Below are 23,408 nucleotides of genomic sequence, written 5' to 3' on the forward strand. Positions count from 1 at the left end.
GTGTGCAGGAACAAGTGATGGACCCATGGAAATAGGTACAGAGCAAGCAAGTGGAGATCTAGACTCTACAACTCATTGAAGAAGCTGAAACTATCAAGAGCGGACTAGGCAAAGCGCCTAAGTCTTGGGAGCAAGTCGAGCTAGATGCCCCAATCCCTCCAATTTTGCCTGAGATTTGTTCTACAGGTTGGTTACAGTTTGCTCTGCTGGATATTCTTTTGAAATCAATCTACCAGTTCACTATTTTCCTGCGCGCACAAAAAGGTCATCTTTGTGGGAAATGAAATCAAATAACAAGGATTATGTGTTGAGGGGAATTGTAGATGGGAGCTTGCATTCTATCTCTCTTTGTGGGAATAAGAGCAAGAAGAAAGAATGGGTAGTTATTCAAGGGGAGCATGAGATGGTGGACAATCCATTGTTTGAGCTTGATGCTACATGGTTGTTGGATAATCCACTCTATGATTTAGATGTGGACCACTCACTTGATAGTGACGTTTGGGATCCTTCTAGTACATTAGAATTTCAGATAGGTTTCATGGAGAGAAATTCAGAAGTGTGCATAGTGAGGAGTTTATACAGCTTCACCTTTGATCCTCATGTTCATGACTTATTTCGGATGCACAGTTCAAGGGCACATGTGATGGATGGTTTATTTGATCACTCACTTTCTGCAGAGGTTGGGAGCAAGAATGGTCAATCACTTGACTTGCTTCCTCATGAGGCTTATACTCCTGTGGCACATGATGAGGTGATCTTAGGGACATTACACGGATCTTCCCATGGGACCTAGGAGGGGGAGATTAATCTTGCATCTATGATTGCTTGGGGACAAGCAAATTCAGGAGGGGTGGATTGTAATGTCTCCATTTTTGGAGAAGAATTCATTAATTAATTTAATTAGTTAAGTTGTCCAAATTTTTATTATTTTTCATGGATAGCTTAATTAATTATTTTAATTAATAGTATAAGTTAATTATTTATAAAGTTATCGAATAAATTATAAATTAAAAGATGACTTTATATTTAATTAATTTAATAAAGTGACTTAATTAAATATTATATCATAAAGTCACTTAAGTGAAATAATAATATTTTAATGTTATTTCTAGAAGTTTCTAGAGATGAGCTGAAATAAGCATAAAGGGAGATCTAGTTGAGCTTCAAGGCAGCTTGGAATGGGATTCTGATATTGATTGGGTTTTGTGGAACCAAGGGGTTTCTGCAGAATATTGTCTTTGGGAACGAAAACTCCCATTGATAGCATAACTGAGGGAGTGAAAGATCTTCCGAGGGGTTGCAGCTAAGAGTGGGAGATAATTCAGTCTTCCATATTTTGCCTAATGAGTTTTGTTGCATATTCATGGTAGCTGGTTTAAAGGTGTATTCAGCTTATCATATTGGTCATCCTAAGTGCATCAATCTTTATTGGAGAAGGGAGAAGATTTATTTGGAAATCATTTGAAGGTGGAAATTGGGAGTTAGCTGCCCTTATTGCAGGTCTGAGACAAATCGAACTTCTTTCTTCATACCCTCGATTTTGCTAGTATCTCTTCATTGAAGCATCACAACTTTCATTGGAGGTCAGCGCTGGTTTTGGGAACATAAGGCGATACATCAAAGGAGATTTTGAAGAGGAATAAGTGTTGTTGCAGGAAGTATTAACAGGTCTGAAGCTAAATTGAACTGCAGACACCATTGGTTCGATTTTGCTAACTGTTCTTTGGATAAGCATCAAACCTTGCACTTGGGAATAGCGCTTTGCTAGGGGAAATTAATCATGATCAGACCCCATGACAGCAGAAGGGGCAAATTTGAAAAGAAGATCGAGTTGGTTCATGACGACCCCAAAATTGGTGATATTGCTTGCTTCTTCAGTTTCCAGGCTAGGCAATCCATGACAGGTTCTTTTGGCTCCATTTTTATGTACTTTTCAGATAGTAGTTAATGACCATGGCTGTCATATGTCCTCAGAAAATTCTGAGTAACAAATGTTAAAAGTTTGGTCATTAGTATTGTTATTGTAAGAGCTTATTTGATCGTCATTTGAACAAGAAAGGAGAGATAAGGTTGCATTTCAATTGTATGAATATCTGAAGGTTTCATGACAAATGTTTGATGAAATGACAGCTAGCTGTAGGTACATATTTATGTGTCCAAATGAATGTAATGACATCATGAATTAGTTGCATATTCATCCTAGGTGACCATTCTATCAATTACAAGTTGTTTATTTGCCATTCAATGATCTTAAACGAGTCTGAAAATTCTGAGACAGCCAAACAGCATAACACACAAAATAGACAAACCGCATAACACGCAGTTGACAACCAAATATTCCTTGCATTTTCAGTCAATCTACTGCAGGGGATATTTCAATAGATCTAAGGGAGGGAGGAAGATAAACAAGAAGGTCATCCTCCATGACCACCCTATATGTCCAAAGCCAACCCCCTATGGCAACACCACAAGGATATACCTCTTTTTACCCATCAAATGCACATCACAATAAAATCAATGCACAGCAAAGTGATTACACATAACAACCTTCCAAGTACCCTCGTATAGAAGGGCATGATACCAACTGAAATTCCTCAATTGTAGGATTAATTTAACCCTCATAAACCTTCTTGGGTTGTACAACTCCTTAACTCCTAAGTTCCCTAAAAACCCATGTGAGGTCGCAAAACTATATGTCCCCTAAACCCCACTTCAAGCAGGTTTAGAAACATACAACCTGCAATCGGCCCTCTCCCATAATACATATGGTACTTCACATAACAACAATTTTCTACTAGATTCAGCAAGAACAAAGGCACCCAACATCCCAAAACCAACAATGGCAGCCAGCCCATTCAAACCACATATGACAAACAAAGCCATCATACACAAGTACAATAACAAGTAAAACCCACTAAATTCCACCTTGACCGCAAGCATGCATAAACCACATAACATGGATCCAATGGGATTTTAACCTCCTCCTTGTTCGTAGCTCTTTCATCTACTCCCAAGCTTTAAAAAAAATCCCTCATTAGTTAATTTATGGGGTTTTATACATGTCTGGGGGAAAAAAGCGACACTAGGTTAACATGCCCTAATCCTACCTTTTGACACACATTACGGAATACGAAAGAGCCTAGAGATATCGCACAATTGGCTACTTCTTTTTGTGAAAGAGAGAGCCACGGGATATCTATTAGGATTTCTATTCCCTTGTTGAAATTGTAAGATCAAGTAATGCAAGTTCAAACCCTAATCCCAAAATGCAAGTATGAACTAATAACAAGATTGCAGAATTGAGATTAAACAATGAACAGCTGTAAATACAAGGATGAAATAAGAATGCAGATGTGTACCCGGAGTCAAAATCGGACTGAAAATGTTCGGGACGGGGGCGCGGGCGCCACTGTCCTGAAAACTGCACCGGAAACTGCTGTTCTGCACTCTGGAACACTGTCGGAAAGCTGTCTGCAAACTGTCTGTCCGGAGGACCAGGGCGCCCAGCGCCTCTGTCCCACGAACCAGGGCGCCCAGCGCCCCTGTCCTGGCAGGACCAGGGCGCCCAGCGCCCCTGTCCCAGTCTTCTGCTCTGCAATTTGATACAGAGTGCTGTCTCGACCTTCTTTCTCCGGATCTGTATCCCACGGCGTCGTCTGAATCCCGAAACCTGCAGTGATATCTAGAAAAGGGTGTATGGGCGGCTATATAGGGTTTTGCCTTAGTCAAACCCCCGCTTCGGTGATTTCCACCTCCATGAATAGCCAAGTTGTTTTGTAAAATGTATTGTGTGTGCAGACCTAGTGTGTGTGCAAGGTCCTAAAATGCAAGAAAGCAAACTAGAGCAACCTAGAAAGTAAACCCTAATTGCTTGTAAATGATAACGTAAATGCTCTAAATCAAGATGCAAAGTGATCTAAAGCATGAATAAATGATGTATTGAAGCTTATGTAAAGACATGAAAACAACATGAAATCATACCCAACCCTCAAGGGAGGAGTACAAGCCAATCTTCAGTCGGTAATCTCCTATTGTTCTTCAATGTCTTCCAAGCCCTAAGTGGATGAATGAATTTGATAGATGCTTGATAGAAAGATGTTGTAAGATGTTGAAGTCTTCAAAGATCTGCCCTTTCGCTGCATATGAAGTTCCTGGAAACAAAAATCCGATCCCTTCAAATGAGGAAAGAGAGCTTTTATGTATGAAACCCTAGGTCGTAAATTCGTATTTTGGCCGACCTAGAGATTGAATATCTCGCCAATTTCTTGGGGTTAAGCTTTATTTTATGATTGGATCGCACTCCTAAAATTTCGGGAAAAATGTCCAGGACCATGTTGCACTCCGGGCGCCACGGTCCCGACAACTTTTCACCAAATTTTCAGGGCCGTCGGATATGATGATTTTAGAGAGAATCCCGAAGTTACAGGTGATTTTGAGATGTTTTGACCCCGAAACCAAGCCCCCAAGTTCGAAATAGGACTTAATTAGGGTTTTTGATTAAGTGGTGTATTGGAGGAATAAAATGCGAAGGGCGCGCTTTAGTGAAAAGGGCCCAATTTTATGATGTAGAGAATGATGAAATAGGACCTTAGACCTAATTAATTTGATTAATTAAGTGCTTAAGGAGAAATGCAATGCAGAATGTAAAATGCACTAAGGCGGGTGCTAAACTAGGTGTGAAATTGTACCACCCTAGCAAGTGCGTACAATTTACGACGCTACATTTAGCCCCCACTTTAGCGGTCATATGAGTACTACGTGCATATGCAAGTTAAAGTATAGAAAAGTAAACATTATTTGAAAAAGGATATATCCATAAGTTGTTGGACGAAGCCCCCAGCGGTATCTGCAGTACACAGTTAGGAACCGCACCCTACAAAACACACGTTAGATCACAAAATCACCTAATGCTTACTAGGGAAAGTGATGAAATCTGTGAGTAGCTATATGCCCCCCCCTGTTTCGACTTGCTTATTAGGGAGGTGAAACAGGGTAGCATGTTTACTTGCGACAAATTGTGTAAGAGAGTATTGATGAGGGGTGTTCACTAAATAGGCTTCATCAAAGCACTTTTTGGAACATCCCGAGAGTAGGGGAAGGAAAATACGATTCCAACGCAACAAACGGTTCGAAAATCGCATCTCCCAAACTCAAGTTATGATAAAATGAATGACAGAGGAGAATTAGGGTTTCAAAAAGTAAGAACAAGCAAACGAGAGTATATACCTCGAAAGTGACACTTGTATTCGTCACTTTGTTGATTTCAGAATACTATTCAGTGCAGCGGAGCCCACCTAGCCATCATCATGCCTTCACGACGACCGGAGCGTCCCACGAGGATCGAGATCCTGCGCCAGGCCGTGATCGACGACGAGCCACTGGACGAGGTGAGTTGACTGAACGTTTGACTTTTGATTCTTTCGCATTTTGACTTTTTTGTGATCGTATGCGGGCCTTGAAGGCTGACCAGGGCCCACCCAGGGCGCCATGGTCCCTGTGGGGTGCCCTGGTCCCCCCAGGGCGCCATGGTCCCTGACAGGGGCGCCATGGTCCCTTCAGGGCACCATGGTCCCCTCAGGGCGCCATGGTCCCTGACAGGGCGCCATGGTCCCCAATCAAGGCCTGGCGAGGGGTTACAAGGCTAGCATACAATGTACGACAGTTTGCATTAGCGTTCTTGATGATCGAGTACTGATTACAGTCATGTTTTGATGTTGCAGGGTCTCCCGTACATGAGAGAGCATACAGCGGGACATATTCTTCGCACTTTGCGAGATCAGATTTCGCGGCTAACTCAGTCAGAGAGAGACACACTGTCGATTGTGGGATTGTGGTCTGTGATTCTCATGCCGGCCATTCGATTTCATCCTGCGATGCTGATGGCCTTGATGGAGCGATGGGATCCTGACACATGCACTTTTCACGTTCCAGTAGGAGAGCTGACGGTCACACTCGAGGATGTATACCGTATACTTCGTCTTCCTATCAGAGGAGCGACAGTTACATACGCGACCGATCGATCAGCGGAGGATCATCAGAGAGAGCAGGTGTATTGCATAGGGAGAGTCATGCCGAGCGAGACGAGAGGTCGCATCATGGTCAGCTGGCTCTTACATCCTACAGGGGAGGTACCCCTTCTGAGACGCCTTATGATAGCCATCATAGCACTAGCCGTCTGCCCTAATGGGCGAGGGACGCATATGCATGGGGGTCTCACATGGTGTATCAGAGCGATGGAGAGACACAGGAGAGTGTATGCTTGGGGTCGGAGTATGCTTGCACATCTCTATCACGACCTTGAGGAGTATGTATTCGGACAGGGGTTCAGTTTGATGACATGCACACTTCTGCAGGTGTGGATTTTAGAGCACTTCACATGCACCAGGCCCGTCGGCTTTCCGCTGAGTACAGCGAGCGAGCGACCTAGGGTGTTCGCTTATCCACTTACCAACGAGTGGAGATTTGGAGATTTGTTATATTGGAGAGTGATTTTTGACAGACTGACAGCCGAGGTGATAGTGTGGAGACCTTACCTACAGATGCACAGATGGGATGGTATGGAGAGACAGTTAACATGCCTACAGAGGAACCGCCTACTGCGGGGACGATATCCACACATCATAGTCCCTTTCTACTTCGACCGAGTACGGCGGCAGTTCGGGCTAGAGCAGTGTGTTCCAGCCGATGTGCCCATCTATACTCGACACTCACGGGTCCTTCCCAGACCTAGAGCAGTAGCGAGACCGACGGTAGATGACATTGAGACTACAGACTTAGAGGGATCTGATCAGGATGTAGTCACTGACTACTCTGCAGAGCCTGGAGCACAGCGCAGGTACGTCTCATGGTTTATGAGATCATATCCAGGTCCTATCTTTTCACCAGATCATCCGACAGGCTATCCAGGCCCATGGAGACATGGAGACCAAGACGAGGACCAGGGATCCAGGTCAGAGGAGCCAGAGGAGGGAGAGGATCATGAGGAGGCGGGAGATCCTGATCCACCTACAGGCGATCAGTCCAGTGCCGAGGAGGAGGAGGAGGAGGATACAGATAGAGAGGAGGATGAGGGAGATGCAGGTGATGATGCGGATGAGGATGAGGATGACGAGGAGGAGGATAGAGATGATGAGGAGGAATCGGATGCAGCTCCCCACCATTCAGTGGACGATACCATAGCTCTGGATCCACCTCTTATTCCCCAACAGGGGGAACATGAGGCGATACAGAGACCTGTTCCTAGTACCGTCCATCCTACACCCATCATGCACAGATTATTCGAGCGAGGGGAGCCTAGCGGTGCCCAGGCACAGATGGTACCATATCATGATCCCTACTGGCGTGAGGGAGATCCAGGTATAGTAGTTTTATATTGATTGATTAATGTTTTGATGATATAGAATGGTACTAACAAAAAAATCTGTTCTACTGCCACAGCTAATGTGCAGGAGTGGCGCTCCCTGATTCAGCAGGCAATGACAGACATTTCCATGATAGCACAGATCCCCAGTTCCTCACAGATTGCCTATAGGCCTCAGGGGAATGCGGGTCGGCATGAGGACTTGTTTTCCCCATTCCGAGTACAGGTAGATATATGGAGGGAGAGAGAGAGAGTCTTATCAGAGGACGTCCAGCGGGCGCAGCAGAGAGAGAGAGTCCTATCAGAGGACCTCCAGCAGGCCCGGCGAGATCTAGCAGCAGCTCAGGCCGAGGCTACCACCTATCGCGCGATCCTTATGGATAGGGATCGCAGGAGTTCCTCTCGGAGTCACTCACGATCTGTATCGCGCTACACACCCATGGGTCCACCTTCACGACCAGATCAGGAGGGAGCGTCCAGTCGACATTCTCCAGCCACTAGCCCTAGGGATAGGAGATGATTTTATGATGTAAAAGAGAGGTCACATTTTGGATATACAGTGACCTGTTGTTGTATACGATCCACATATATATATATATACATGCTTCTCTTTGTCTCAAATGTGTTATCTTTAATGCTTAAAACAATGTATATTTTGTTTTGATTAAATCTAATTCATTTGGTAAATGTACATGTATGTTCAGAATTTAATTTCCATGTGATTGATTTCTCAATGCTCCATGATTAAATTGATACATGTGTGACTTAATTAAATATTTAATCAAGTACTACATTGATGATAAGGAAGACATATGCATTAAGTCTAAGAATCATATAACTAATGTGATTTAATTCTGAATTTAAACACAACATGATACGATTCTACTTAACACATAAAGACACTGTATAATATGCTAGCATAATAGGAATGTAAATCTTTTACAATTTACATAAATGAATTCAAGACAAACTATAAAGTAAGAAGACACGCTTGTCAGGAACGAAGCAATATAGATTAAACAACATAACATTTAATTCTATTTTGCTTTAATTAAGAGATACTAACATATTATCCAATGTTGAAGAATTGAAAAAAGAAGATAGATGAAGAATGAAGAATTAAGCATAATATCTACGCAAGTGCATAGCATTAATAGGTTCTTTAAGAGGCGTACCGTCTACATCCGCTATTTTGTAAGCACCTGATCCATAATCCTCAATAACGATATATGGTCCAAGCCAATTAGGACTAAATTTTCCCTTTTCTGCAGGTAAGGCATTCACATTGCGTTGATTCTCATAAAGGACTAAGTCGCCTGCTGAGAAGGAACGTTGAATAACCTTATCATTATAGCTTCGTTGTAGAGTTTTGTGATACGCTTGAATATGCTCAAGAGCGTTTATACGCTGTTCATCAAGCATCTCAAGCTGTTGAAGTCGTTGTTCTCTATAAGAGTCATCATCTACTATACCTTTGAGAGAAACCCTAAGTGATGGAATCTCCAATTCTAAGGGCATAATAGCGTCAGCACCATAAACAAGATTATAAGGAGTAGTTCCCGTAGCAATTCGTACACTCGTTCGGTAGGCCCAAAGAACATAGATCAGCTGGTTACTCCAATCCTTACCATGCTTATTCACGGTTTTGCGAAGAATTTGTTCAATTATCTTATTGGATGATTCGGCTTGGCCATTTGATTGAGGATAGTAAGGTGTAGAAAATCGATGTTTGATATGATACTTCTCGAGGAATTTCTTCACGTCCTTGTTCTTAAATGATGTCCCATTATCTGAGATTATAGTGGAAGGTATCCCGAATCGAGAAATAATGTTTTCTAGAAGAAATTGACAAATCACTTCAGCAGTAGTAGAGCGAAGGGGAATAGCTTCTACCCACTTTGTAAAGTAATCTGTTGCGGTTATAATGAAGGTGTGTCCTTGAGATGAAGGAGGAGAGATTTTTCCAATAAGATCCAAACCCCATGCGGAGAAAGGCCAAGAAGCTACTTGAGAACGGAGTTCTTGGGCAGGAGCATGAATCAGATTATTGTGTTGTTGACATTGATGACATTTTTTAACAAATGAAAAGGAATCCTTCTGCATAGTTTGCCAATAGTATCCCATACGAAGCAATCTATGAACCAAGGATTTGCCCCCAAAATGCCCCCCACAGGCACCTGAATGTGCCTCTTCAAGAGCAACAGGGATTTCCGACTTGTTAAGACAACGAAGGAGAAGACCATCATAACCCCTTCGGTAAAGGACATTAGAAAGAATGATATACCTAGCAGACAGCTTGCGGATTCTAGCCCTAGTGTTCCTATTAGCGGAATCAGGAAAGGTACCATCAGTCAAATATCTTACGATATGCGAGTACCATTCGTCTGAGTCTACAAAGTCACAACATGTTACCAGGCTAGAATCATCTACAATAGCTGGAGAAATAAGGTTGTGAATAACGAATTTAAGATCGACCACAGGGTCCTCTAAAGATACCAGAGAAGCCACACATGCCATTGCATCCGCATGTCGATTATCTTTTCGAGGAACAGGTTCCATAGTATAAGAATCGAAATTTTGTAATAAAGAGATAGCAAGGTCTTTATATTGTGATAATTTGTCTTGTTTTGCTTGATATATTCCTGTTACTTGTCTTATAATAAAGTGCGAATCTCCATAGATATGTATGTGTTTTATATTCAGAGCTAAGGCTGCTTTTATTCCCGCTATAAGAGCCTCATACTCAGCAATGTTATTGGTACACAGGAAATTTAGACGATATGATAAAGGAATGGACTTCTTTGTAGGAGAAATCAGAACAACACCTGCCCCCGATCCCGTACGACACTTAGAGCCATCAAAGTATAACTCCCAAGTTTCATCTTTCTCTATAGAAAGAATGAAGTCGTCAGGAAAGGACTCAGGGTTAGGGAAGGAGAAAGGTGAAGGCGCCTCAACTAAGTGATCGGTCAACGCTTGTCCTTTAATTGCTCTTTGTGAAACAAATTTAAGGTCAAATTCAGTTAACATCATAACCCACTTAGCTAGACGTCCTGATAAATCAGTTTCAGAGAAAAGATGCTTCAAAGGATCAAACTTTACCATGACATGGACTTCTGAATTCAAAAGATAATGTCTCAATTTCTGAGTCGCAAATACCAAGGCCAAGCATTGTCTTTCTATCGCAGAATATCGGGTCTCATAATCGAGTAAGGTACGACTTATGTAATAAACCGGACATTCCTTACCATCTTTATCATGTTGTGCCAACAAGGCTGCGAGAGCATGAGAGGAAGCAGCTGTATACAGAAGGAAGGGTTTAGAAGGTTCGGCAGGTTGAAGAATAGGAGGACTAGCCAAATACACTTTTAAATCTTCAAATGCTTGCTGACAATCCTCATTCCATTGAAAAGTGATATCCTTTTTAAGAAGTTGAGTAAAAGGAAAAGTACGATCCGCAAGCTGAGACACGAACCTACGAATAGCTTGAATCTTTCCTTGTAAGCTTTTAAGTTGAGACACATTTCTAGGAGGTGGCATGTTGACAATAGCATCTATTTTCTTAGTATCCACCTCAATCCCACGATGCGAAACTATGAACCCTAATAGTTTTCCACTATCCACACCAAAAACGCATTTTCGGGGATTCAAGCGCATGTGATATTTACGAATTCTTTCAAAGATTTGACGAAGGATTTTAACATGATCCATGCGAAGAAAGGATTTGGCCAAAATATCATCAACATAATCCTCTAAAATCTTATGCATATAATCATGAAAGATAAGGGTCATCGCTCGTTGATAAGTTGCATCGGCGTTTTTAAGTCCAAAAGGCATCATTATCCAACAAAACGTACCCCAAGGAGTGGTGAAAGCAGTTTTGAATTGATCTTGAGGGTTAATAAAAATTTGATTGTAGCCCGAAAAACCATCCATGAAGGATAACAAGGCATGTCCTGCCGTAGAATCAACTATCATGTCAATGTTTGGAAGAGGGAAATCATCTTTTAAAGAAGCCTTATTCAAATCTCAAAAGTCAGTACACATTCTTATTTTGTTATCTGGTTTAGCCACAGCGACAATATTTGAAATCCATGGGGAATAGTCAATAGGGCGAATAAATCCAGCCTCCAATAATTTTTCAATCTCAGCCTTAACAAGCAGAGCCACCTTAGGATTCATTTTTCGAATCTTTTGTTTCACGGGCTTAGCATTAGGAACTAAGACAATATTATGAGTAACGATCTTAGGATCTATACCAGGCATGTCAGAATATGCCCAAGCAAAGATCTCAGGGAATTCATGCAATAGTTCTTCATATTGTTTCTGTTCCTCTTCATCCAAACATTTCCCAATTTTAATAACTTTCTCTTTATTGCAAGGATCCATCTTAACATCAGTGGTGTCACTTATGAGAAGATTACTTTGTTGAGGAGTATCCTTTAACTGAGGGAATTCTTTCACAATCTCATCATTATCAATCTCTTTTCCAAAATAGGCTTCGGTGTTCAAACAATAAGGGAGTCCCCTATTGTGATGATAACGAGGAAGAGTGTCATAGGCTCCCAAGAACTCAGCTAAAGCATCATCGGTAGGGAAGATATCCAAAGCACAGTCACCCGAAGGATCCCCATCAATATACTCAGGGTGCTGCATTGATAAAGATGTAGAAATAGCATTAACACTAATGCATGGTCTTTTAGAAGCTTTAGTACGTCTGCAGGGATTATAGCCAAGTCCAAAGGCATAATTGTGAAAATTAGTCTCTAGAGGAACTCTTATCCCTTGTTCATGAGCACCACAACCTTTTCCATGATACCCATGCTTAGCAAAAATGCAAAAACCACGACCATAACGATCAGCCATTTCAGGAAGAGAAGGTGGTTTTTCATAAGACAAAGAATCAAACTCTTCATAATTAGAGGTGTGAGAAGAAGAAGTTTGAGAAGCGGCCACAAAATTATTACTCATAGATTCAGGTAAGGTTGATTGATTTTTAGCTTCTTCTTTCTTTTCAACTTTATGATTTTCAGCTTCTTCCTTCTTTTCAATTTTAATTTCTCTAGAAGGAACCTTATATTCACCTACAAAGGTAGGGTTAAAATCAAGAGATCCCCAATCATCCTCTGCGAGAACCTTCTCAGGATCAAAATCCTTTTTATGTGTAGTTTCAAGTCGAGAAGGATCCTCTTCAGGAGCTCCAGACTCATCCAAAGAATTCCGATCATCGGAGAGCGAGGATTCATCGATAGGTTTCTTGTTTAAAGAGTCATCACTAGACGAGGATGGCTTAGAAGAACTCCCTTTGGAAGTAGATGTTTGTAGACAAGCTTGAAAATTAGTATCACCCATCAAAGTGTATGTCTTATTGTTATAAACGAATTTAACTTGTCTATGCAATGTAGAGGGGACAGCTTGCATGCTGTGAATCCAAGGCCTCCCTAATAACAAGTTATATGTTAAATTTCTCGGCATAACATGGATAGGAGTAGGCAAAGTAACAGGTCCCACTGTGAGAGGTAAGGTGATGATACCTAATGAAGTCTTAGCCACATTGTCAAAGCCACGAATGGGACGAGAGTCAGGCTCAATAAGAGACGTATCCACATTCATCTTATGCAATAAATTAATGCTACACACATTAAGGCCAGAGCCATTATCTACTAGTGTTCGTCTTATAGCAGTGTCTTTCATGATAACCACAATCATCAAGGGATCATATTGTTGTTGAATTTCACTAGTAGGCAACTCATCTTGGGTAAACACAATTTGAGCTTTAGGATTCATCACAGAGTTAACAAAAGATGCTATATTACTAGATGTATTCGATGGAGGAACATTCAAATCTTTCAAGGCATCTTGTAACATTCCATGATAAGCGGAAGAAGTTTGAATCAAATCCCAAAGGGATATCTTAGCAGGGGTAGCTTTAAGTTGTTCTATGAGATCATATTCCTTACCCATAACTTGCGAAATACGGGGAGCTTGAGGAAGAATTGGTTGAGGATTAGGAAGGGAAACTGGAATAACAGGAGGAGGATTAGGTTGCCTATTATTTCTAGTATGATAAGTATGGGCAACCGCATGATAAATCTCTCTAGTTATTTGTTTAGCATAACTGTAAGGACTTACAGGTTTTCTTCCTTGCACGGTGATGATTGGTTAACATGCCCTAATCCTACCTTTTGACACACATTACGGAATACGAAAGAGCCTAGAGATATCGCACAATTGGCTACTTCTTTTTGTGAAAGAGAGAGCCACGGGATATCTATTAGGATTTCTATTCCCTTGTTGAAATTGTAAGATCAAGTAATGCAAGTTCAAACCCTAATCCCAAAATGCAAGTATGAACTAATAACAAGATTGCAGAATTGAGATTAAACAATGAACAGCTGTAAATACAAGGATGAAATAAGAATGCAGATGTGTACCCGGAGTCAAAATCGGACTGAAAATGTTCGGGACGGGGGCGCGGGCGCCACTGTCCTGAAAACTGCACCGGAAACTGCTGTTCTGCACTCTGGAACACTGTCGGAAAGCTGTCTGCAAACTGTCTGTCCGGAGGACCAGGGCGCCCAGCGCCTCTGTCCCAGCGACCAGGGCGCCCAGCGCCCCTGTCCTGGCAGAACCAGGGCGCCCAGCGCCCCTGTCCCAGTCTTCTGCTCTGCAATTTGATACAGAGTGCTGTCTCGACCTTCTTTCTCCGGATCTGTATCCCGCGGCGTCGTCTGAATCCCGAAACCTGCAGTGATATCTAGAAAAGGGTGTATGGGCGGCTATATAGGGTTTTGCCTTAGTCAAACCCCCGCTTCGGTGATTTCCACCTCCACGAATAGCCAAGTTGTTTTGTAAAATGTATTGTGTGTGCAGACCTAGTGTGTGTGCAAGGTCCTAAAATGCAAGAAAGCAAACTAGAGCAACCTAGAAAGTAAACCCTAATTGCTTGTAAATGATAACGTAAATTCTCTAAATCAAGATGCAAAGTGATCTAAAGCATGAATAAATGATGTATTGAAGCTTATGTAAAGACATGAAAACAACATGAAATCATACCCAACCCTCAAGGGAGGAGTACAAGCCAATCTTCAGTCGGTAATCTCCTATTGTTCTTCAATGTCTTCCAAGCCCTAAGTGGATGAATGAATTTGATAGATGCTTGATAGAAAGATGTTGTAAGATGTTGAAGTCTTCAAAGATCTGCCCTTTCGCTGCATATGAAGTTCCTGGAAACAAAAATCCGATCCCTTCAAATGAGGAAAGAGAGCTTTTATGTATGAAACCCTAGGTCGTAAATTCGTATTTTGGCCGACCTAGAGATTGAATATCCCGCCAATTTCTTGGGGTTAAGCTTTATTTTATGATTGGATCGCGCTCCTAAAATTTCGGGAAAAATGTCCGGGACCATGTTGCACTCCGGGCGCCACGGTCCCGACAACTTTTCACCAAATTTTCAGGGCCATCGGATATGATGATTTTAGAGAGAATCCCGAAGTTACAGGTGATTTTGAGATGTTTTGACCCCGAAACCAAGCCCCCAAGTTCGAAATAGGACTTAATTAGGGTTTTTGATTAAGTGGTGTATTGGAGGAATAAAATGCGAAGGGCGCGCTTTAGTGAAAAGGGCCCAATTTTATGATGTAGAGAATGATGAAATAGGACCTTAGACCTAATTAATTTGATTAATTAAGTGCTTAAGGAGAAATGCAATGCAGAATGTAAAATGCACTAAGGCGGGTGCTAAACTAGGTGTGAAATTGTACCACCCTAGCAAGTGCGTACAATTTACGATGCTACAATACAAACAGGGTTTGGGGTTGTACAAAAATGATGGAAAATGTGTCCCTTCTTTACTTTCTGAGATACTTTGGGCTCAAGTTTCTATTCGGCTCATTTTTCTCACCTCCGAGAAGGTTATCACAAAACAATAGGCATTGCAATAGTCCCCTAACTTGATGAACTATGGGTAGGGTGCTTTCTGACCACTTGAAATATTAAAATCACTTTAATGACTGGCCCCTAAAGTTCTCACGGCGAGTTTGGGAACTCTGGTTGAGATACAATAATAATTAGCTCAAGTGGCCAATTGTTATTGTTACAAGCTTTGTATCTTTATCAATTATCCTTGTAACAATTGGGGTAAGGTTACATGAACAAGGAAGCTATTTGATATTAGGGTACATATGCATATAAAAATAGTGCCTCCATTTGCTTGAGCAACTCCTTTGAAAATGGTCCAAACAATACCAATAAAGGGTAGTGGCTACATATAAAACATTTGCATCTCTCTAGCATTTGCTGCCACTTGTTTCACCACTATTGTAACCTCATTATACTAAGATTAAATGTTCATGCATGCATACAAGAATAATAATAGATGTGAGTATTAGAATCCTTAACCGTTCTTCCTACTATCCTAAACACATAAGCTACATCTGTAACAACGGTAGCATTACATTTCAATGGCCTTGACATGACAAACAGAAGCGTTAAATGAAACTAAATTACACAGGTTTAACATAGGAAAAACATGGCAAATGTCCACGGGGAAGAGCTTTGGTTAAAGCATTGAATTTTCATTGTGGAGGCCCAAGTTCAAATCCTAATGGGACATCAAAATGGAATTCTAAGTTGTGACTCTTTGTCTTCCGTAGGTTGTTTCTTGTGTGGTTGCTCAAAAGGAGCTAATATCAGTCTCATGTTTCTGCTGACTCGAGCTTGTATTGGTCTCGTGTTGATGCTCATATGAGCTTAATATTAGTAAATGATTAGCAATATAAAAAAAAGCATGACAAATGAAAAATGCTATAATATTGTAGAAATGAATAAATATGAATTTATAGGCAAAACTCGAGAATTTTTTGAAAAAACGGAAATAACCCATCTTCTATACATAGATTATTGAACAAAATGTGGATTAATCCTAGTTTTCCCAAGTTTGACTAGGTTTTGAAAACCTCACATGCCAATTTGACTCAGCTCCACAACCTCCTCATTTCAGTCCTATTTTCAAGTGTAATTTTCTCACAAGCTCTGAACACCACAACCTTATATGTGCAAAAAGGGATGAAAATATTCCACTTAAGGGATGCTTACCCCTGAGTTTTTTGGCTTCTTTCTGTCAAGTAACCACAAACAAACCTAATGGTTTGGGCTCCTTTGCATATGTTGGTTCAACTCTTTAATGTGCTGCAAATGTCTCCCCTTTTCTGAATATTTCTCTCTTTCCTCTATTTTCTCTATTACAATGTCAAAAAGACAAATATTAGGGCTGATGGGGCCTTAGTGGGACTGGGGCCAGGACAATCTCACGGTGCCAGGGATCAGCAGGGGGCATATCCTCAGGTTATACCATAAAAAGATTAAAAATAACATATGCAGAAAAGATGGAATAGAGTCCAAAAGAATATCAAATAGAGTAGTGACACATGGAAAAATGAAGAGCAAATGCCCCTTGTCATTAAATTCCATGGAAATTACAAGCTTTCCCATCTTCAGCAGCATATATGAAAGAGGGAGAAGGAGAAAAGTTGGATATAAAAAGAGTAATTAAAGTATAACAGCCAGCATAAAAAACCCAAGAGACAAGAAACTGGGAGAAAGAGAAGAAAGAGAGCTACAGGTGAAGACCTTGAGGCAAAATTTGCAGACAAGCTTCCAATCTCAGTTGAACTTCCCTAGGTTCAATAAATAATTGTATTAAAGCAATAATTGAACTTACATTCAATGAACTATATAAATCTCATGTCTGAGAGCCTAATTTTTAGTGTACTTCTCTTATTGAAGGATGGTCAAGAATATTCTAGCCTATTTTGCCATAGGGCCTGTTAGGTTTTTCCTCTTATATGTCAGTGTTTAGTTGATGTAGATTAGCAATTAAATTTTGTACAGTTTTGGGGGTTGTCCCTGTCTGTAATATAATATTTGCTTTGCCAGTACAAAACCTTTTAAGAGCTTTCAAATGAATAACATGAATTCCAGATATATTTTCTACGAAAAAATACATTATCTTACCTAGAATCTGAAGTAAGAAGCTTTTCATCTGATGACATAGAATCACTATCAGAAGCACCACAGCTCGCAATTTTTGCAGCCTGATTATAGTCTTCAATCAGAAAATTCAGAGGATCACGGACACAGCAAAAGCAGTGCCATTTATAATTTATTATATCTGTTAATTTTTCTGCCCCAATATTCCTTTCTATACACTTCTCACAAACCACTTTTTCACAGAAATCACAGCAGATAACATCTCCTCCTTGTCCACACCAACAACAACAAGACTCTGAACCATCAGGATCCTGAAATACAGGATAAATTATAAGTATCAAGAATTTTAACAACTAAGATGTTCATGAAATACAAAAGAATATGCTTATAATAATATATAAAATACTAAATATAATTATACCCTGTGCAATGGTCTACGATCATAACAATTCTTGCAATCTTTGCATATGATAACTTCAAACAATGGATGTTGCTTCACACCAGATGCTTTAAGTAACTTGCCACAAGCCGTGCATTTAAATTCTTTTGGATGCTTATGTGCACCTACTGAAACATCTTTATAAGGAGGAACCTCATCATCTGATATCATTTCAAGATCAACAACTTCATGGGTGACAGCAGCTGTTTTGGTTACTGTTTCCAACTGACAATAATGAGAATCTCGTACCCCATTTTCTTTCACATCCGTTTCATCATCACTATCAATAATCACAGTCCGCATCCTTTTGATATGAAGATCAAGATCTTCACTCTCACAAGAGCGTTTCAGAATATTAGGTTTTGGCTGACTCTGATTCTCAAACAGAAGCATCAATGATGAAGGCAACTTATCCCTACTGATCTCCCAATTAACCTCATTTGCAATTTTATGATCATCAGCAGCCCTCTGAGATTCTTGCAATGATTTGTTCACTGTTTGTTGATTGTGCTTTTTCTTTACAGCTCCATTATTACAAATGTCCTCAATACCAGATTTAACCTTCCACTGAGCCTGAGACAGAGATTTGGGATTGTTTGTTTCATTCTTAGAAATTGATTCTGCGGTAGTATTCTGCATATCATCATTACCTTTGCAGTACTGCAAGCCAAACAGTGATCAAGAAATGTACATGTAATCAGCAAGACAACTAACATTGATTCCACAATAGTATTTTGCATACAATCACTATCCTTACAGTACTGCAAGCCATATAGTGGTCAAGAAATGTAAATTTAATCAGCAGGAAAACTAACAAAATCGAATAAATAACATTGTCCACAAAAATCCAAAATCATGAACCCAAAAGTATAAACTTTCCAATTTAGAAATACACCCACTAATCATCCTAAATCATGTTAACTTTCACTGCATTACATTTTCAAGATCATGAACTTATCACTTGCATTACAGAAAAATTGACAAGATTAAATTAAATTCTGTGAAACGATTACTGTTATACCATTTTTTTTTGGCTCTCATTTCTTCTATGTTTGAAACGTCTATGCATCTTGCGAGCCCTTCGAACATCTTCTTCCTCTTTGACCTGTCAAAAAGTCAACTGGGGTGAGATCTTAAATCCATTCCAAATAGTAAATTCAACAATAATATCGCAGTAACAATATGAACCAAAACCTAACATTGTATATCCAATAGACATCACATAGCTGGCATTATAAAAAACCCATAGCCTATAGCTTAAAGAAAATAACTCTATAGATTTCATAAAACAAAGATTAGATATTAAACTATCCGTGAAATCTTTGAAAACGATAATGATTTTACACATTCAAACATCATCTGAAATCATGATGATGCTCAATTATGCCATCAAAGAATGAAATCTCAAAAAACAACTCCTCAAAAAACATTTCAATTGCAAAAACTCGCCAAGGGACTAAATTGGTCATAGAATGACAATGAACTTGTTTCTAAGTGGAGATACAATTTTGGGCAAATGACTGATTTTAGTTTTTCAGACTAGCTTTACTTTACATTATAGCATATAGGATCGTTTGCATCCAAATTCACTAAACTTTGCACAAGCAATATTATTTTTTGGGAAGATACTTAGGATTAAGGGACCCTTAAACTGAAAACATTTCCTAAGAATACAAACAGCCAGGTGGCAACTACCGATCACATAGTCAAAAAGAGATGATCAATGAAAATTTAAAGAGCTGACAAAACAGCTTTTGTCAGCTTCAATCTACTTTTAAGAGCAAGACATTTCATAGATTCTTGTTATTTATAAAATGGAAAAACAATTCACTAAACTTTGCACAAGCAATATTATTTTTTGGTAAGATACTTAGGATTAAGGGACCCTTAAACTGAAAACATTTGCTAAGAATACAAACAGCCAGGTGGCAACTACCGATCACATAGTCAAAAAGAGATGATCAATGAAAATTTAAAGAGCTGACAAAACAGCTTTTGTCAGCTTCAATCTACTTTTAAGAGCAAGACATTTCATAGATTCTTGTTATTTATAAAATGGAAAAACAGAGAAAATAGACTCAAAGAAAATGTTTATCAGCTTTCACCCTCAAAGCAAAACAAACCACTAGCAGAATTAGGAAAAGCATACTCTCTCTCACCTAGCCTCACAGCATAGTCAAAATCCCTGATAACTTTCCCTTTCGAATGGCAAATAAATATCAAGCAGATTACACATGAAGCAGGCTACTAAGAAACAGGGAAATCAGTACAAAAATCAAGTAGATAAGGAAAAGAAGGTTACCGTTAAAGCAAATAAAACTCTCGCTCATTGCCACTGAAAGCACAATAAAAAAAGGAAAATCTGATAAAAACTCAGCCTCTCACACTCGTTTCAAAATCCTCCAATGGACACTTACAAAACAATGGCCCCGACAGGTAGCCAAGAAAAATGTATCCATCTCAATCATACTCTCTACAAATACACATCACCAAACAAAGTCTCCCCCTTCCTCCTTCCACAAATGCCATACTCATAAAGAAAATAAACTATTTGTGGTCACAATCTATAAATAAGATTCAGATATAACTGTGAGATACTACTATGTCATATTTTGAAGCGTATTTTTGACCTTTACAGGCCAGACTGGTGTATTATCATAAATGAAAAGTCAGCCCAAAAAAGATATCAGTATAATGAACGTCAAAGTATTATTGGTCTACATCAAAACTTAAGCAACAGGCTACAGACCTAGCCAATATCCATATGTTCAACTACCTCATTACCAGATTCTTGGGTTGTATTTAAGCAGGAAAAAAAAAACAGTACACATGGGTTGCATAATGGAATCCAAAAGCCTATAGATGCTTAACCAGGCCCTTTACACCCTTGATCATGCCTCTAGTATTAAGTTGGCTGATTGTGCCATCATGTACAGACTGTTACTCTAGATAGAGGTGCTGGAAAATAGCCACCAGAAAAGTAGAAAAGCAGTGTTGGGCCAAATCACATGTATTATGATTTATGAAACCTCAAATTTTGTCCACAATCCTGCATCATGCTTCTTATCACCTCCACTATCCTGATTTCATCATTTTAATCAATTTCCTGCAATGATACGATTTTCTGGTACAGGGTCCCCAGATCAAATGGATGGCCTAAGGTTGATGTGAATCAGCTTAAAACATACATGCACTTCTCAATGCAACAAGTACAGATAACCAACGAGATGAGGGGAGTAAGAACATACTTCTGCATACATTGATGGTTCACTATTTCCACTGAACAAATATTCTATATGATGGTTGCATAAATACAAGATTATGGTAATCTGCAGGGAATGCATACAGAGAGTACCTGGTATAGAGGAATTATAATTAATAAATTTATCTTTATCTTTATCTTTATCTTTATAGTGGTGCATCTGTTAGTACACATAAATATGAGTGCTTCCAGACCACAAAAGGAAATGATTAAGAATTCTCTAAAATAATGATCTTTGGACATCTGTGTTCCCCTGAAGCAGGTGCATGGCTTAGAGCTAAATATGAATCAACTTAAACCATAGATGCACCATCATTGAAAACGATGTGTCTTCATGTCTATATAGTTCAATATATTCACTAAGCAGGTGTTCTTATTGATTATGGTAATCTAAATGGATTAAAAAGCATGTGTTTTCGTGTATATATAGTTCAATGTATTCACTGAGTAGGAATTCATAATGATTATGGTAATCTAAAAGGTACCTAGAGGCTACTATGAACCAGTTAAACTTGGGTGCACCAGGTATGACTTATTTACACACAAAACATGTCTTTCACAAGTAAAAATTAAAAACAAAAGAATTTAGTATTATTTCTAATATTGATGTTTGATCTTCTTTGAGTGCTAAGATTCTCATTTATTATTCTAAAGACTCAATAAATGGTCATCATGAATCCTCCACTTGTTTGGGCTCTCCACAACATATCATTGCTCTTCACAACATGCTTGGCCGAAAATTCATGTGAGCCTAGAGTTGCTGCTAGTTGATCCTATAATTTGACTTTTATTGTTCCTAATTCCTTAAGGATTTCATCAAATATAGTTTTACTAAACTAATTTTAAAGCTAAAAGTCAAAGAAAGCATAGCAATAAGCTATTCCCCATATGCCTCAAAAGAATATAAAATAAAAAGTTATCCATGTATCTTCAATGTTTCCCGTGATACCTTTCTAAATTTACTCTTTTGTTCTTCAGTTAGACCACACTCCTTTTCATTTGCTACTGCAGCTGCATAAATTGGATTCCTTGGGCAGTTCTCAATGTCATCAATTTCTTCCACCTAACAGAGAAAAAAAACAAGTGCACCATCTTATTAAGATAAATAACCAACAAATCAAAGAAACATTTTGTACATAACTTGCATATGCACTCATTTCCAATGAATATTATTTCATAAACAGGACCTAACTTTCATTGTAATATAAGGAAACCTTCCAATCCTTGACTCCAACAGCATAACATTTGTAAGCCTCCCCACTTTAGCACCTTGTTAGACTAAGAAATTCTTACAAAATTCACATTTGACCAAAGCAACACGTACATAATGCAATTCAGCTAATAATTTCTCTTTGATACCTCATTAACACCAGGAAGATTCAACCCCATAGTTGCTGCTTGCTCAGGGGTAGAAGCTAAATAAACCACAGCCCACTGTTTGGACCCAAAATTATTGCTCTTCTGTATATCACCTTCTGTTCCAATGAAATTATCAACTATGCCCCAATCTTTGTCCCCCGTGTTTTCTACTCTATCTGTACTATCTGCTTCTATAGCAAGTTTCTTAACAAGAAAACCACTCGCTCCTTCCTCCAACAACTTTCCACGATGCCTGTCCCATGTACTTGAACAGGTCAAACATAAAATCTGAAAGATATCAAAAACCATAAAGAAAAAACATGGTTTCTTTGTTCTACCTTCTTACCGGCCGACAGGCTTGTAAGTCACATTCAGCCTCATTGACAGAATCTGTTACTTCTGTGGTGGGTTGAAAACCAGCCCAATGGATACGTTTTTTCCAAGCCTCTGTACTGCAACCTTCAGGAGCCTGTTTTTCTATCCACTTGTATAAAGTAGGCAGTTCAATACCAGCATAATCAAGTTGTTCCTATAAAAAATAAAATTATATTAAATCATTAGAACCAAATTTTGTTGCATAGTAAAGAGAAGTTATCAAAGTCTTGGATAAATTAGCCTACATAAATGTCAATAACAAGAAAACCCACAAGTATATCCAAGGACAACTAAAATTCAATAGACATGACAAGCACATGAACGGTCTAAAAGTAGCATCAATAAATACTTTGGAATAATTGAGAGAACTTACAAATGTAGGTACCCTAAAAAATTAACAAGATATAATGGGATATCAAATCAAAGAAGACGTATGCATCAAGGCAAGCATATGGCATTAAAACTGAATGTGTCTTTACAAGATAAATACTTAAGAAAAAATCTTGTTCTGAACACAAAACAAGTCTGCCGAGAGAAAATAACAATGTAATAGAAAGAAAATAATCCAGACAATGGGCCACCATTCCATACAAGAAAGAGTATGATAAAAATTGTAAGTGACC

At 39.3% G+C, this 23,408-nt stretch overlaps 1 protein-coding gene across 5 annotated transcripts in view; it reads right to left on the reverse strand.

Annotated features, from left to right (window-relative positions):
• Positions 1-23,408, reverse strand: part of LOC131075665 (protein CHROMATIN REMODELING 20) — a 187,619-nt gene that overhangs the window by 100,962 nt on the left and 63,249 nt on the right. For 4 of the 5 annotated variants that reach the window (XM_058012508.2, XM_058012510.2, XM_058012507.2 and 1 more), the window contains 6 exons: positions 22,749-22,939; positions 22,411-22,663; positions 22,001-22,114; positions 18,811-18,894; positions 17,772-18,449; positions 17,375-17,661 (listed from right to left, as the gene is read on the reverse strand). In XM_058012508.2, coding sequence (XP_057868491.1) covers positions 17,375-17,661; positions 17,772-18,449; positions 18,811-18,894; positions 22,001-22,114; positions 22,411-22,663; positions 22,749-22,939 — 1,607 coding nt within the window. Of the gene's footprint in view, positions 1-17,374; positions 17,662-17,771; positions 18,450-18,810; positions 18,895-22,000; positions 22,115-22,410; positions 22,664-22,748; positions 22,940-23,408 lie in introns of those variants that run through there. The other variant, XM_058012511.2, reaches the window with a different exon arrangement.

This window comes from Cryptomeria japonica, chromosome 3 (genome assembly GCF_030272615.1).
Source record: "Cryptomeria japonica chromosome 3, Sugi_1.0, whole genome shotgun sequence".
NCBI lineage: Eukaryota > Viridiplantae > Streptophyta > Pinopsida > Cupressales > Cupressaceae > Cryptomeria > Cryptomeria japonica.